The 18,418-nt window shown below is 37.5% G+C and overlaps 1 protein-coding gene across 1 annotated transcript; it reads right to left on the bottom strand.

The window, feature by feature from the left end:
- Nucleotides 1-233: 233 nt before the first annotated feature.
- LOC108366668 (uncharacterized) lies at nt 234-1,250 on the bottom strand. Its single transcript, XM_017621128.1, has one exon. The coding sequence runs from the start codon at nt 1,248-1,250 to the stop codon at nt 234-236; it is 1,017 nt and encodes a 338-aa protein (XP_017476617.1).
- Nucleotides 1,251-18,418: the final 17,168 nt, after the last annotated feature.

Here is an 18,418-nt window from a genome sequence, read left to right as displayed (position 1 = left end):
TCAGACAAACTGACACCGCCAACTAGACCATCCTTGCACATTTGCTTAATCGCGTCGACATGCACATGTCCCAAACGACGATGCCAATGTTGCAGTGAAACAGCAGCTATGTTTGCATATTCGTCAATATGTAACCGAAAATTAATTTTAAGCTGATTTAGTGTGTTGCGTTTACGTTACTGCAACAACTTCGTTTGATTGGTCGACAAATTTGCAACCTTCTTTATCGATTATCACTGTGTTATCATGCTTGTTGATAGCAAATTTTCGCTGAGCTCAGGAACATACAATACATTTTCTAGGCGAACTGGCTTCCACTGATTGTCTACTTTCACATCAATCAGAATTGTTCCTATTGCTTCGATTTGTAAGTAACTATTATTAGCGACTTTAACTTTGCTACCGGTCGTATACTTTCGCAGCGTAGAAAACCACTCTCGATGAAATGTCATATGCTTTGTAGCTGCAGAATCGACATACCAACTATCAGATCCCTTACTCTGTAATTCAACTGTGTCCTCGACCATCCATGCAATTTCACCACCTTCTTTGCTGCCTTTGCTTTTGTCGTCTTTGCTTGATGATTTTTCATATTTTGGACAGCCTTTGTCCTTAGCCCAATGGCCGCACGCATTGTACCTCGTTTGCTTCTTCAAATTATAAATTTTTGATTTTGACTTTAAATCTTTTGGATAAAATGACTTTGGCTTTGTTTTTGCTGAAAACGCTGCGCTCAAACTAGCTGTGTCTTTTCTATTCAGCCGATTTAGATTTTCTTCTTCCAATTGTAATGATGACATCAACTCATTAATCGTTCGGTATTCTTTAGTATTGTACCACGCTGTTTTATAATAATTGAAATTTGACGTTAACCCAGTAATGATGCGTGTCATCTTTAATCTATCGGATAATTTTTCATTTTGCTGTTCAATTTCTGACGCCAGTTGATTTATTCTAGCCACATAGCTTGCCACCGATTCGTCATCTCGCATTTTCACAGTGAAAAATTCTTCGTATAAAGTCATTGCACGGATGTCGGAGTTCTTTTCATAAATGCTTCGGATCTTTTCCATCGTTTCCTTAAAAGTTTTACATGTTAAAACAAGATTTCCATGCTCAGTATCCAACGACTGGATAATTGCATTCGTGGCTTTCCCCTCGTTCCGATCAAAATTATGTTTCTCTTCTTGAGTTGCAGTTACGGTTGGCGCTCTTCCTTCAATATTATCAGTTAACGCACGTGATTTCATATGCGCTATAACTTAAAATTTCCATAATCGATAATTAGAAGAATTTCTTAAAATATAGCCGGTGAAATTGTTCTCGTCTTTTCTGTAGCCGAATGAATCCATGATGAATGCTCGACCAAAACCATGTAACAAGACGGCCATGGCTGATTATTAATTTAACCACATAAAAACAGGAAGTTTTAACTGAACTCTTTTGGCTAAATGAGCTGCTCCGACTCCACCATCAACCGACGTCAGCAGATGTCGCATCATCCACTCCACATTCACACGCACATAAATTCACACTATTAGCCCTGTTCGCGTACGCACTATCCAGTAAATCCAGTACTAATTTTACTGGTTTTTTGCTGGATGTCGTTTTCGTACGCAAAAACTTGCAAGAAACTAGCAAAAGAGGAGAAATTGAGAGAGCAAAAATGACAGCTGAACTTGCAAGTTTTACTGGATTTTTACTGGATAAATTTTTACTAGCAACTATTTGCTAGTAAGAAAAACAGCTGATGGCTGATGCTTATTGTAAATCACATTAAGAAAATAATTGTTTGTGGTGCTTCTAGAGTTGCAATTGACAAAATAAACCTATTTAAATATATAATAAGATGGAAAACACTGGTTTTCTAAGAAAATTGCATCGGACAATAACAAATAATAAATTAATCAACTGTTCATAAAACTAGCAACTTCTTGCTGGTTTTGCGTTTTCGTACTTTCTTGCATATTTCACTCATTGGGCGTAAATATTGGCTTACTCTCCGAAATTTGGTTACTGGCAAGTTACTGGATATTTTTTGCTGGAGAATACGAAAACACAACTATTGTAAATAAAACACTTTGACATTTAACTTCTCCGCCACCTCTGTAAACACACCACACTTGTAATACACACACACACACATAACTTGTCAATTTTACTTGATGTGTAAAGACACAATTGTTGCGATCTTCCCCCGAGCGGACGTGTCCGAACAGCCCCCCGATTTTGTCAATAAACATACATTAGTGATAATTTCAAAGTGAAATTCAGTGTGTCCCTTTTTGTTAAAGTGATACAAGTGGTAAGCCAAAAAAAACCTAGAAGGACCCATAAGGCCCAAAGTGTTCATGGTCCTCCATCGCCTTACTGGACGGCACCTATAGAGAAACAAAAAAAATATATAAAAATATAAAAAGCTAATTTTACAGTCCACAAAGAAAAACAACAAACAAGGTTTAACAAAAAAATAAATAGGTATATTAACCAAGCGAACCCTGAGCACAAAAGAAAAGTTGTACTAATTTAACATTTCAACAAGTTCCATAGCTACCACATACTTGTATGAAAAGTGGCGAAGAGCTTACTTACATGCATACATTTATAAACTTTAATATTTTACTCCGGGCGCGTCGCGTAACACTTACACTCACTAAAAACAATATCATTTCCACATTAAACATCTGTACAAAATCGGGCGGGAAATAATTTAAAGTAAAAACATAATTCATCCAACAAAAACAAAACAAGCCAACAGTCACCTCAACATCACCAGGAGGAAGCACTGGATCGACTCGACGAGGGAAGCACTCAACGAGGAGGAAGCAGCATTATCAAAAGCTCGGAAACCACCAAGAACGATAGAATACAAGATTGCGCATTCCCGCAGAATGACATTTGTGGCAACGGGTAAACAAAGACTATGGCGAAGAGCAATGAGTTGACAGTTGTGAATTTGCAGCGAGGAAACGTGTTTTCTTCACGATTCACCAATTTCTCAAGCCATCTTTGAATATAGCAAATTAAGATTAACGTTAACAAAAAATATACAACCACCCTTGAAATGAGTTCAAAAGAATAGGTCTTATTAATAACCTGTATTTAGAATTTTTGTGTTTGTATTGCAGGTGCCGAAAAAGTGATAATATCTTGTCGCAGCGCATGTTTTCCTGCAGAAAGTGGTTAATTTGTAATTTGTGGTATTTCAACGTTTTCAACTTAACATGTCGTGTTTAAAAATGGTGCTATCAATTGTACCTTATCCGTAAAGTGCTTCATGCATATTACGCTGTTGTCTAAATTGTATGGCTTCTCCTGCCAGCAGAACTCTACCCACTTTCTGGCCAAGGCCTCGTCGCGGGGAAACAAAAAAAAACTGCATTTAGGGGCTTTACCCCTACGGCTGCGGCAATTGAATACACGACAAGACATTTTTATAAGGTTTTTATTACAAATAAAACTTTTTTTAGTTTAGAACGCACGAATTACTTCGATTTTTCACACAATACGTTTGCAATACGTTTGCACTTGTTTGTAAACAAAAAGTTTGTTTACGTATTGCCATAAACGTCAAAGTCGGCAAAACCAAAGTTGCGGTTTAAGGGAATGCGCCATCTTCAGTTCATTACACCATGGGAAACCACTATATACATATATAGNATTCATTACACCATGGGAAACCACTATATCCGCAAATAATAGCCCATTAAACCCATACACCCCCTACCACCAAAGTGAGTTGAATCGAACCATTAAATTGAGATATTACATATAAAAAAAAATACCGATATTTGCTGAAATTTTGAAAAAATATACATATATAGGTACATATTTACATACATAAATATACATATTAGTAAAAAATTTAGGGTTCCAAAAAACTGTTCGAACAAAAAAAAACAAAAATCGTAGTACATACCATGATACAAATATTTAAAGGTAGTTTCACTTCTCCTTCTTAGCCGCCATTGCTCCCATTTGACGTAAACTGTGCTTTTGGCATTTTCTTTTGAAATCGAGCTACCATATTCTTTGACAAAAGTAAAAAAGTGATTGATTACCTACTTAAAAAAAAAATATAATTAATAATAATAATAGATTGGCGCTTACACATAGTGTTTGGCCGAGCTTCTCCTCCAACTTGTGGCGTGCGCCTTGATATTGTCACACAAAGCGGAGGGACCTACAGTATAATGCCGACTCCGAACGGCGATTGTATTTTTATGAGAAGCTGTTTTTCATGGCAGAATACACTCGGAGGTTTGCCATTGCCTGCCGAGGGACGACCGCTGTTAAGAAAAAACCTTTTTTTAAATTTTTGCGATGTTGCTTTGACCAGGGCTTGAACACAGGTACTTTAGCTTATTTTTCGGGTTTAGTAACACACCAAAGCCCAAAACATAAAAAATTCAAGTATCTACTTGCAATAATTGCCCGGCAATACACCTTTCGCTTGTACTCATATCCAGCAAAAGCAGGATTGCATACAAAATAAGCAGCAGAAATAAGACGGAACAATATCAACGAAACAAAAACTTTTGCGCGAAAAAGATTGACGAAACAAAGTTGAAAAGAAGTAGCAGTAAATACTGCATATTTATATATGTAAACATATCATATTACAGCTTCTAAAACCCATAAATAGCTAAATATATTAGCAAACAATTGCATGGTTAATTTCTGGCCTCCCATCATCTTTATCGCAAATTAATATATGCAACAATTACACAAACGCTTATTAATCGCTAATCTGCATTGCAGCATCAAATTACATACACACAAACCTACAGTACGGTCATCTGCAGCTCACTGCAATAGCGATAGAGTTCTTTACTCCCAACAGCTAACAACAAACTCGTATATACAAACGGGCATATATCATAAACAAAGCAACGAAATTGCAATTATAAATTATCTCTCTCCCATCCTTCGATAGTAAACATAGTCATCCACCCTCGCTTAACATTGCATGCTATTAACATACATTCATACATATACTTAAATACAGTATAATAACCCAGCATTGCATTTACCCTGCGCAGCACACGTAAAAGAAAGCATTAAGAAGCGTGAAAATTTATAAATACAGCAATATTTAAATTGCAGTGATTTAAAAAAACTTGTTTCAAATCCTACAAATACCCTTACGGAAAATAATAAAAATCAAAATCGGAAAAAAATAATACGTACCCATTTATCTAAATAAAACTCAAAACAGAACATTGCGTTTAAATCCAAGTAATTTAAGATCCCATAGGATCCCATTTTAGTTAAAATACACTGGAAAAAAAACTTTAAATTTTTGGCATATAAATGCCATCTGATAAAATTCCGGTAAAGGAGCAAGAAATCTCAATTCCTTTAAAAGCGCAAAAAATGGTCGATGATGATAAAACCCCTCAGTGCACACCTGCAGAATCTACACGATCAATGCAGGGTACCAAGCAAAAAAAGACTAAAGACCACTCAGCCGCAAGATTTATTTCAGACAGTGACAGTCTAACAAGATACTGCACTCGATTTTCCAATCGCAAGAAGCAAATTCAGGCATATACCTCAAAGTGCCAGCATGTGATACAGAATTATTTCACGGAGGTTATGAAGAATGGCCTTGCTTCCGGGACTTGTTAACGGCCGTGTACATAAACCATCCACAACTGTCCCCGGCACAAAAACTGTACCACCTCAGGTACAAAACAAAAGGTCAAGCAGGTAGTATAGTTAAACAATTCGGACTAAATGACGACAATCAAGTAACGATTCTAATGAACTTGCCAAAAATTCAAAACTCAAAACATTCCCATAGATAACTGGGACCAAATTCTGGTAAATGTTCCGCAACATTGCCAGGAAAATCGTTACTTACTCCCATAGAGCAATCGCTTCCATCCCGAAAAAAATGTCCGACATGGCAACAAATGAAAGATTTCTCACTACCCAGTACGAAATAGCAGNCATTTATCTAAATAAAACTCAAAACAGAACATTGCGTTTAAATCCAAGTAATTTAAGATCCCATAGGATCCCATTTTAGTTAAAATACACTGGAAAAAAAACTTTAAATTTTTGGCATATAAATGCCATCTGATAAAATTCCGGTAAAGGAGCAAGAAATCTCAATTCCTTTAAAAGCGCAAAAAATGGTCGATGATGATAAAACCCCTCAGTGCACACCTGCAGAATCTACACGATCAATGCAGGGTACCAAGCAAAAAAAGACTAAAGACCACTCAGCCGCAAGATTTATTTCAGACAGTGACAGTCTAACAAGATACTGCACTCGATTTTCCAATCGCAAGAAGCAAATTCAGGCATATACCTCAAAGTGCCAGCATGTGATACAGAATTATTTCACGGAGGTTATGAAGAATGGCCTTGCTTCCGGGACTTGTTAACGGCCGTGTACATAAACCATCCACAACTGTCCCCGGCACAAAAACTGTACCACCTCAGGTACAAAACAAAAGGTCAAGCAGGTAGTATAGTTAAACAATTCGGACTAAATGACGACAATCAAGTAACGATTCTAATGAACTTGCCAAAAATTCAAAACTCAAAACATTCCCATAGATAACTGGGACCAAATTCTGGTAAATGTTCCGCAACATTGCCAGGAAAATCGTTACTTACTCCCATAGAGCAATCGCTTCCATCCCGAAAAAAATGTCCGACATGGCAACAAATGAAAGATTTCTCACTACCCAGTACGAAATAGCAGAGAGGGTAGATAAAAAACTATCAAAACCCAAAAATACACAAAATGATCTACATAGAAGCTTCAATATACCCCAAGCCAGAAATCCCACATCACACAATAGAAGCTTCAATAGATCGCAATCATACATAAAAAATAAATATGCGTCATACGAATTGTGAAAAGGAGGTCACAAATTAAGTTCTTGCGAGATTTAAAAAACTCACAATAAACGAAAGAAATGAATTCGCTAGAAGCTCTAGGCTTTGTACCAATTGCTTATCTCAATCTCATAGGTTTAAAGACTGCGGGAGCAAAGTTAACTGCGTGTATTGCCAAAGGAGACATCATTCGATGCTCCACATAACAAACTTTACAAGCACACCCAAAAAAAGATTAAAGTCTGGCAGAACTACTAGTCTAGCGGCAACAACTAGACCCGAAGACCCCAAAACGCAGGACCCCGAAATTACACAAGAACGACCATGCTGCTCAAAAGCATCAACTTTACAAGCTCTGCATTCAAACAATGAAAGCAACATTTTACTTCCCACTGCAGTTATCTCCATCGAACACCGAGGAGAACTATTTAAGCTTAGAGCTCTAATAGATCAAGGTTCACAAAGATCTTTTATCTCGACAGAAGCACAGAACCGACTAAAGCTACCAACAAAAAATTCAAACTTTGAAATTTCGGGAATGGGTGGAAGAGTAATCCAAAACTTCAATAAAATCTGCTCTTTAACCCTGATTTCCCCCAATGCGGATGTAAGAACAGAAGCACACGCCATAGTTCTACCGCAACTGACAAATATGCTTCCAAGCTATAAAATAAACGGAAATTATCGCCAAAAATTTGCCCACATCAATTTAGCGGATCCCAACTGCCACACCCCCACGCAAGTTGATATCCTATTAGGCACGGACCTAATACCCAAAATCATGCTTGAAGGCGTTGTAAAAATTTCTAACACCCTATTAGCCCAAAATAGTATATTCGGGTGGATTCTAAGCGGCCAACATTGATATATTGACATTGATATATTGCGGATATCCGCATATATTATATTGCTCATCATTTGGTAATATCGGAAAAATCCGATTCGGGTGGTTCATTAACCATACTGAGTAACTGGTGCTTAGCCCTCTTATATCCTCATGCACCGTATTTACATTAAGATCTTTGTGGATATTAGTATTTTTTATGTACCACGGTGCTCCGCATATAGCGCGTAAAATTTTCGACTGCAGTCTTTGAAGTCTGTTCAAAATGGAATTGCACACTGTGCCCCAAAGCCCATTCCAATGCCCAACATGGGTTAATCATCATGGCTTAATTTAGATTTGTGTCCTATAACCCATTGAAGGCTTGCTTGTTTTAGTTTCGCTTGTGAAATTTTGTTTTCTATATGCTTTTTCCAGGTAAGTCTTCTATCTAGTGTCATCCCAAGGTACTTGACACTATCTTTTTGTGGTATAGCCTTGCTGTTTATTTTTAGTTGTGAACAAGTTTCTTTCTTCAGAGTAAATGTTGTCTGAACACACTTGCTATATTGCTTAGGATAGTTGTGTCATCAGCAAACGTTGAAATTGTTAGAGTTTCATCAGTTGGCAAATCGCGAGTGTGTATTACGTACAATATGGGTCCTAGAACACTGCCTTGAGAGACACTTGCTTATATAGGTAGACTTCCCGTTCTAAAGGAATTCGGCCTGACTGAAGTTTCTCCCCAACAGAAAGCTTTCCAGAATTGCATGCGTATTTACAGGGAGTGAAAGCTTTAGTTTGTATATAAGGCCATCATGCCAGACCTTGCCAAAAGCTTGAGAGATGTCCAAAAATACACCGGTGCATTAATGCTTCCCTTCGAAGGCTTTTCTAATACAAGAAACAATTCTATGAACTTGTTCTACAGTGCTTTGTTTCTCACGAAAACCAAACTGAAGTGGTGGTATTATTTGGTTACTTGTTAGAGAAGGTTGCATTTCTTCCAATAGAAGTTTTTCAAATATTTTGGATACAGAAATCAAGCTAATGGGCCGATATGAATTTACTACCGTCGGATCTTTGCCTGGGTTTTAGACCCATAAGTCGGGGAAGTGCCCCAACTTAAGCATGTTATTAAAAATATGTAATAAAAAACGTACGGCAGTTAGTTGAAGCTCCTTTATCATTTCACCTGTAATCATTGGGTCTAAAAACTTGTGAAAGATGACAGGTGTTTGCTTATGCTCATCATTCCTCGCCCAGCAGAGTCGAGGCAGACAAGGACTGGAGGATCGACTGCGTACTTCTTTCTTTTTCCTTCTGCAACAAAATACGTAATTCCTTTGTACGCGCATTCAGCTCCTGTTTAAGCTTAGGATAGCGAATTCTTCGCCATTCTCTCAATTTGCGCTTTTTACTTATTACGTTAAGAATGTTTTGGGGTGCGCAGGCCAGGCCAGTGTGAACTGCGATGTTTAATAGAAGGATTTGGTGTTGCAATTTCTGCGGCCTTAACTATTATATCACTGAGATTTTCAGCTGCCCTGTCGATATCATTCTTGGTCAGAATAAGAATTTGCGGGTTAATGTGCGAACTGACATACTTTCTGTATTTTAACCAGTTTGTGTGCTTATTTGTAAAATTTTTTTGTTTTTCTTCATAGTTAAGAAACATTGATAATGTTATGAGGCAGGGAGAATGTTCTGAAGAGGTGTATTAACTTGGTGTCACTTTGTTACACCAAAGCAATAAGATCGGGTATTTTTTGGGGGTCAGAAGGCCAATACGTTGGCTGACCAGTAGACAATATGTCAAATCCTCTGTTCTGGATTACTTTATATAGATTTCTACCCTTTGGTGTAATCAATCTAGACCCCCAGAATGTATGTTTGGCATTGTAGTCTCCTGCTACAATAAACTTACTGCCAAACTTTAAGAAAAAGTCATCAAATTGTTTTTCCGTGGCCAGTATGAATTTCGATTTGTGCCATTCGGAATTTCGAATTCACCAGCCGTGTTCTCCAGATTCCTTTCTGCCGAACTAAGAGACCTGATTCGCGACGGAACCGTTGTAGTCTACATGGATGACCTGACGACCCTTAAGATGAAACTAGTATTGAATACGGCAGCAGAAAGTGGTCTACAAATTAAATGGAGTAAATGCCAATTCCTGATGAGAAGAATAGAGTTCCTTGGTTATATTATCGAGAATGGTTCACTTAAGCCTTCAGATAGTAAGACGACTGCCATCAAAAACTTCCCCGTGCCACTCGACCGAAAAGCAGTACAACGTTTCCTGGGATTAACGTCATTTAGGAGATTCGTCGAAAACTACGCCACCATCGCCAAACCATTATCGGGCCTGTTAAGGAAAGATGCAAGGTTCGAGTTAAGATCAATTCAGCAATTGAAATCGGCCGTGGTGCATACGCCAGTCTTGAAGCTATATAACCAAAAGGCAGTGACCGGGTCCACACGGACGCGTGTATGTACGGCTACGGTGCAGTCATGTTGCAGAAAAACGTCGACGACCAATAATTCCACCCTGTTAAATACATGAGCCGTAAGACCAAGCCGTGTGAGGAGAGGTACCATTCATACGAACTGGAGGTATTAGCGATCGTGGAAGCCCTCAAGAAATGATAGCCACGGACTGCAACATGTTCATCATGACGATGAAGAAGCGAGATATCCCATCAAGAGTATAATGCTGGGCGGTGTTCTTGCAAGACTTTAATTACGAGACCGAGCACCGCAGTGGAGCGAAAATACGTCATGTGGATGCGCTGAGCAGAGTGTCATGCCTTATGTTGGAAGATATGCTAAGTTACCGATTGAAGGAAGCACAATTACGCCACGATTGGATACGAGCCGTCCCGAAGGTGTTGGAAAAGGAAGATTGCGAGGATTTTTATATAAAACACGATATCTTATATCAAGACCCAACGAAGGAGCTCATACTTGTACCATCGCCCATGGAAGACGAGATCATCCAAACGGCGCACAGGCAGGGGCACTTTTTCGTCAAAAATACCCAAGATGTAGTTGAGAAATCGTTTTATATACCGCAACTAAACGCAAAGTCGGCTAGGATAGTAAGAAACTGTGTGGAATGCCTGGTCACAGATGTAAAAGCAGGGAAGAAGGAACGGTGCCTTAATACCATCGACAAGGAGAACAAACGGCTGGCCACGTTCCACATTGATCATGTAGGTCCGATGGAATCAACCAAGAAAGCCTACAATTACATAGTGGTGGTGGTGAATGCCTTTTCGAAATTCGTTTGGCTATATCCTACAAAGACTACGGGCGCGGAGGCAGTGGTCGATCGTCTGCATAAGCAAGGAGCGGTCTTTGGTAACCCAAGGCGTATTATTCCTGATCGAGGCCCGGCCTTTACGTCAACCATCTTCAAGGAGTATAGTGAGAGTGAGGGAATTCTGCATCTACTGATAGCCACGGGGGTGCAGAGAGGCAACGGCCAAGTAGAGCGAATGCGTCGAATCCTGGTTCCTATGTTGGCCAAACCTTGTAACGAAAGCAAAAGGAGTTGGTACAAATATGTGGATCGAGTCCAGCAGCTCACCAATAGCTCCTCACCGAGAAGTACCAAGCACTCGCCGTTCCGAATATTGACGGGCCTGAAAATGCGTGGTCCAGGGAATACCCCAGTTGTAGGAGTTACTGTAATTAAAAGTGATGGAATTTTGGTTAATTTTTGTTTCTTGCTTTCCACTGTCGGAAAACAAAGCGTTTACTTAAAAATTACATAGATGTAAATATTCTCTGTTCTCCCAATATTTGGAAAATTCTTTTCTCGAAACTACACAAAAAGAAGCTGAAAATCGAAAATTACATATATTTGGAAAGTGGCGCGAAAAGATCCAATTATATATTCGAAAACTACTTAAAATTCTCTAAAACATGCGTCTAATTTCAAGACCTGACGAACCGATACTCACTTTTTACTAATAATCTTAAGCATCTACATTTCAAAGTAAATTTTTTACCTTATACCTTAACTCGAATATTCCACCACATTTAAGGAATTGATTACAGTTGAAAAAGAAAGAATGGGTTCAGCGCAAAAGGCAACTTAGTAGGGCTTGGAATCTCATGCAAATGCATGTTTTTATTGCCTCTTCAAATGGAAATGGAAGGTTAGTGCATATTTATTGTATTAATATTAGATATTATAAGCGCGTGGGAAGAAAACGCGTCACGTCGTTAAGGAATTGCACCGGAAGGAGATAATTTTATTCAGATAATTCAAGTTCTTAAATTAGTTCACAATAGCACGTCACAATGGGTATTCAATCACAATATCCTCACTGAATGACCATTGTAATACATACAGCCCAATTCTGTGTTTTCTTGATAAATTTTTTGTAAAGAAATTGTATCAAGATTTTTATCAAGTAAAAGCTTCATTCGCATTCTTTGTCAATATTTATAAAACAAAAAGCTGTACCATTTTCACATTAGTGGAACTGATTTCCACATGAGTGAAACTGATTTCATTGTCACATGAAAAATATGAATTTAAAAGCTAAAAAGCTTTTGACTGCCGTAGCCGAGTAGGTAGAGATGTCGACTATAATTATACAAAATTTATACATTTCACAGGAAAGTTCAATTTGTCAATAGCATTTTCAATCTTGATAATTTATCAAGAAAAGATCTTTTGATTTCTGTGCTAGAATATCCCAGTAAAATTATACTTTTTCTTAAAAAAAATTTGTAACAGCAATTTTTTGTTGCAGTTTACTTCTATATGACACGTAGATCATGGATCCACAGTCTTGCCCCTAAATTTCAAATTTGGATTTAAGTTTTTTGGGTTTTTTCCAATTTGCAAGCTTATTTTGCATTTTTCGTAAAAAATGGTTATATATAAATATGTATAGAATTTAATTTCCCACTTTAGTTATATAGAAGATTTTTTCAAAATAGCATTTTTTATTGTAAAGAATAAGCAAAAACTGCAAAAATAATTACATTGCCACGGTTTTCGCCATTTCTTGATAATTTCTGTTAAAAATACATAGCATATTGAAATTCAAAAGTTGTAGAGAATTTCATTCTTCACAACTTCTATACCTACATTTGTTTTGTATGACGCTTAGATCACGGAGGGGAACGTGCGAAACATAGCGATTAACTCAGAAAAATAGTTAAAATTGGTTGGAAAATTAAAAAAAAATTGTAACAGCGATTTTTATTTATGCAGTTACTTCTGTTTAACACGTAGGTCATGGATCCACAGTCTCGCCCCCAAATTTCATTTGGCAACATTCCCCCATCTTGGATTTTATTTTTTTTTTGGGTTTTTGCTAATTGCAAGCTAATTTTGCATTTTTCATAAAAAATGGTTAAATACATATACATATGTAGAGAATTTAGTTTTCCACATTTGTTATGTAGAAGGTTTTTTAAAAAATAGCATTTCTTATTATAAAAAATTAGCAAAAACTACGAAAAAATTTTACATTGTCAACGTTTTCGCCATTATTTGACAATTTCTGTTGAAAATACATAGCATATTGAAATTCCAAGGTTGTAGGGAATTTCATTCCCCAAATCTTTTGTGCGTACCTTTGTTTGTACGACGCTAAGATCACGGCCGGGAATGCGGTAAGCATAGCAATGTACGGGATGCGCCGTAAAACTCATTGCCACACCAGTGCTGAGGTAGAGTTTTTCGCCGCGTTTTTTTTAACGTGGTTTCTCCAGTAGGCCCAATCCACGGGCAACGTTTTTTTTTTTCAATGAAAGCAGGTGAAGGTGTGGAAATGGAAGTTATACGGCGCATCCCGTACATCGCTATGTGTATCGCGTTCCCGGCCGTGACTAAGCGTCGTAGAAAAAAAATGTTGAGACAAAAGTTTTGGAGAATTAAATTCTCTACAACCTTGGAATTTCAATATGCTATGTATTTTCAGCAGAAATTGTCAAAACTGGCGATAACCGTGACAATGTAAAATTATTTCACAGTTTTTGCTGATTTTTTACAATAAAAAATGTTGTTTTTAAAAAACCTTCTATATGACAAATGTAGGAAATTAAATTCTCTACATATTTGTATTTAACTATTTTTTATGAAAAATGCAAATTTAGGGGCAAGACTGTGGNCTAAGCGTCGTAGAAAAAAAATGTTGAGACAAAAGTTTTGGAGAATTAAATTCTCTACAACCTTGGAATTTCAATATGCTATGTATTTTCAGCAGAAATTGTCAAAACTGGCGATAACCGTGACAATGTAAAATTATTTCACAGTTTTTGCTGATTTTTTACAATAAAAAATGTTGTTTTTAAAAAACCTTCTATATGACAAATGTAGGAAATTAAATTCTCTACATATTTGTATTTAACTATTTTTTATGAAAAATGCAAATTTAGGGGCAAGACTGTGGATCCATGATCTACGTGTTAAATAGAAGTAAACTGCATAAAAAAAAATCGCTGTTACATTTTTTTTTAATTTTCCTACCAAATTTAACTATTTTTCTGAGTTAATCGCTATGTTTCGCACGTTCCCGGACGTGATCTAAGCGTCATACAAAACAAATGTAGGTATACAAGTTGTGAAGAATGAAATTCTCTACAACTTTTGAATTTCAATATGCTATGCATTTTCAACAGAAATTGTCAAGAAATGGCGAAAACCGTGGCAATGTAAATTTTTTTTGCAGTTTTTGCCAATTTTTTACAATAAAAAATGCTATTTTGAAAAAACTTTCTAAATAACAAATGTGGGAAATTAAGTTCTATTTATACATATTTGTATATAACCATTTTTTACGAAAAATGCAAAATAAGCTTGCAAATTTGAAAAAACCCAAAAAAACTTAAATCCAAGATGGCGGAATGTTGCCAAATGAAATTTAGGGGCAAGACTGTGGATCCATGATCTAAACTGCATCAAAAAATCGCTGTTACAAATTTTTTTAAATTTTCCTACCAAACTTATCTAATTTTACTGGGCTAAGAATACCAATCCTTGATAAATAATAAAAAATTGACAAATTATAAAGATTTTGAATTTATCAAGTGCACAGAATCGGGCTGATAATATTTATTAAAATTAAATAGAGTTGAATCAAGATTACAAGTTATTTTAGCCCTAATTTATTAGTGAAATATAATTGTTTTTCCGTATTAACACCTTTCGTTAACATATCGGCTAGCATTTTCTGGCAAATATTTTACTCAATTTCACGATTATCAAATTTATTGCGAAGAAATTTAGCTTTTATGTCTACGGGTTTTGTTCTGAAGGAATAAGAATTATTTTGTACAATATGTATAGCACTCTTATTGTCTGAATGAACAATTGTGAGTTTTTCAAAATCTATATTTAAATAATTTTCTAAACGTTTAAGCCANACAAATATTTTACTCAATTTCACGATTATCAAATTTATTGCGAAGAAATTTAGCTTTTATGTCTACGGGTTTTGTTCTGAAGGAATAATAATTATTTTGTACAATATGTATAGCACTCTTATTGTCTGAATGAACAATTGTGAGTTTTTCAAAATCTATATTTAAATAATTTTCTAAACGTTTAAGCCAAATACTTTCTTGGATTGCTATTTACTAAGCTTACAAATTCGGCTTCTGTCGTAGAAAGCGCCATAGTACGCTGTCGTTTCGTGCCCCACGATACCACTGCGCCTTGACACGTGAAGGCATAGCCGGTTGTTGTTTGTCTGCTGTCGACATCAGCTGCCCAGTCTGCATCGCAAAATCCCGTTAAGGAATCTGGGTCCTTTGTGTAAGTAATACCCTTTTTCATTGTATCCTTAAGGTAACGCATGACACGTTTAACAGCTAGCCAGTGTGCTTTGCCCGAATTTGGGTTTAAACGGCTTAAAAGGTTAACAGCAAATCATATGTCTGGGCGTGTTACCTGCGCCGCAAACAAAAGACTACATTCGCCGTTTCTTCGTGTTCAGCTCTGGTCTTCGCAGACATATCATTCGACAGTGTCTGGTTGATATCTACTGGTGTTGCTATGGGANCCCTTAAGGTAACGCATGACACGTTTAACAGCTAGCCAGTGTGCTTTGCCCGAATTTGGGTTGAAACGGCTTAAAAGGTTAACAGCAAATCATATGTCTGGGCGTGTTACCTGCGCCGCAAACAAAATACTACATTCGCCATTTCTTCGTGTTCAGCTCTGGTCTTCTCAAACATATCATTCGACAGTGTCTGGTTGATATCTACTGGTGTTGCTATGGGATTACATTGGTCCATGCCAATGCGAACAAGTATGTTGCGAAAATATTGAGACTGATCTATCTGAACAGATCCCTTCGCCACGTTGTGTGTAATCTGAACACCCAATATCAAAGATGCCACCCCCATGTCTTTCATCTTAAACAATTTGCTTAACTGGCTCATCAGTTTTTGTATCTGAGTCAGAGAATTTGCAAAAATTAGCACATCATGGACGTAAATCGCAACATAAAGAAGAGCTTCATTAGTTATCTGATAATAAATGCACTGGTCCACATCACTTCGCTGAAGGCCGATCCTTAGTAGTTCTGTTTAAGTCCGTAGAGTGATTTTACTAACTTGCACACTTTTCCGCTGTTATCATTAAAAGCCTCTGGCTGCGTCACATATATATCTTCTTTAAGGTTGCTGTTCAAAAAAGCAGTCACCGCATCCATTTGATGAATCAATAGGTCATGTTTCGCAGCCATTGCTAGTAGATATCTAATGGAGGTTTAACTGGCGACAGGGGCAAATGTCTCATCATAGTCAATGCCCTGAACTTGTAAAAACCCTTTCACCACAAGTCTTGCTTTGTGCCAAATTGGCCTACCATTATTGTCAGTTTTTAATTTGAACACCCACTTCGTGTTGATTGCCTTCTTGCCACTAGGTAAATTAGTGAGATGACAGGTATTGTTTGCTATAATGGAGACATCTCTTCTTGCATAGCTGCCTTCCACTGACACGAATCTGCTCCAGTCAACGCCTGTTTGACTGTTGAGTTTTCGGTTACACAAAAGTTATAATCTGAATCATGCTTGCTCGCTATTCGCTTCGACCTCCGAGGAACTAGCTGGTTTGTTTGCTCATCTTGGGAATCAATACTTTAGTAATCACTAGAACTTTCTTCTGGAAATTCAATACCCTTGTCTTCTCCCTCACCACTTTCATCTGGCAATTAAACATTAATTTCTTCCGTACGTTCTGTAACCCTGTTTTGTTGCGGTATGTATGGGCAAGGTTTTTGATGAAGTATACCGTACTTTTCTACAAAACTCTTAAATTCATCATTTATAAATTCCGTTCCATTATCCGTTCTTACCGTTTTTGCCTTGCTTTCGGATTGATATTCCACAAGATTTTTAAATTTAATCAACTCTTAAACTTCTGATTTCTTTTTTGTCTGCTGAACTAACTGCAGTTAGGGAGGAGTTAAGGAAACTCAAAAACGAAAAGGTAACTAGCACCAATTCGGCCGATGCTGTCATTTTTGGTCTTGCGTTTGCCAGCGAAGAAAATGTGTCCAACTCTTTCGAACGCGTATGCAAATCTAGTGAGGTTCCCCCTCATATCCCCTATTCGTGATATCTTTCGCACCAAGCGCACGGTTGAGCGCCCTAACAGCGCTGTGATTGTTAAGTTTCACTCAACCTATGACCGCGATCGCACTCTCTGCATTTTCTCACTACCGGAAAAAACCAAGTGTTGGTCTTAGGTTGCAGACAGAGTGGAAGCGAAGCAGAAGATGAAGATGAAGACAAAGCCGAAGGAGAAAAGCAGTGCAGTAGTAAACATGTGAAAGTGATCACAGTGCAAACGAAAACGAGGACGAAGATGAAGACGTTGCGCAAGCAGTCAGCTTGAAACTGTGCGGTCCTGTTTTCAAAGACGAATCGCTTGCTGTGACGAGTTGTTTACAATTTATTTTACTGTTTGCAATTGTGAAAAACGCGTTTTTCAAGAAATTGGGCAAAATGTAATCAAACGTATTAATTGGCATTGTTGCATATTCGAAAAATGTCTGTCCGTCTTGCCGTAACACATAATACAAGTGGTGAAATTCTCCAAAAGCTGTCCTATACAAATAATTTCATGAAGTTTTTTCTTCATTTTCTTTTTATTTTATCTAAAAAAGAGGTTTTATTTAGAAACAAATCTTCATATCATTCATCTTCCACTATGTACACTCGCCAGCTTGGCCGCAACGCAAACAATTCGTCTTCGGATCCGTCTTCATCTTCATCTTCGGCTTCGCTTCCACTCTGTTTGCAACCTTAAACTGGCTGGATTTGGCAGTGACAGCAACTTTAGCATTTTTTTAGTATTTCTGTAGACAACAGAAAAATTCTGTAAGCTGCTCTTAAATTCAGAAAAACAAACCAAGTACACAGCGTTTTCTCCCGTCGAGGGGAAGTATTCGTCCGCATTTCTACTAGCAGCGAACCTGTTCCTGTGCTAAGCAGCAGTGATCTGCTTAGTATTGTCCGCGCTACTTAATATTTAACATAGTTACATACATATATACATACATACATTTTAATTTACACATTTGTTTTTTTTTTTTTTATCGTGGTCCTTTAAACGTTTGCCGTGGTCGTCATCATAAGTGGTTTTTACGTGGCGGGTCCCAAGCCCAGCGCACAACCCATTGCTGGGACGGGGGTGGTTTCGCAACCAAATACCCGTTTTTATAGCGAGCCGCTTGCTCCAAGCAGATACCCGGTTGCAGCCGC

The sequence above is a fragment of the Rhagoletis zephyria genome, unplaced genomic scaffold (genome assembly GCF_001687245.7).
Source record: "Rhagoletis zephyria isolate East Lansing unplaced genomic scaffold, Rhagoletis_zephyria_1.1 Rzeph_scaffold_02366, whole genome shotgun sequence".
Taxonomy (NCBI): Eukaryota; Metazoa; Arthropoda; class Insecta; order Diptera; family Tephritidae; genus Rhagoletis; species Rhagoletis zephyria.
This window is presented reverse-complemented; position numbering and strand designations above follow the sequence as displayed.

Coding starts and splice junctions, on each gene's coding strand:
- LOC108366668 (XM_017621128.1), bottom strand. CDS start 1,250: ATGAAATCACGTGCGTTAACTGATAATATTGAAGGAAGAGCGCCAACC.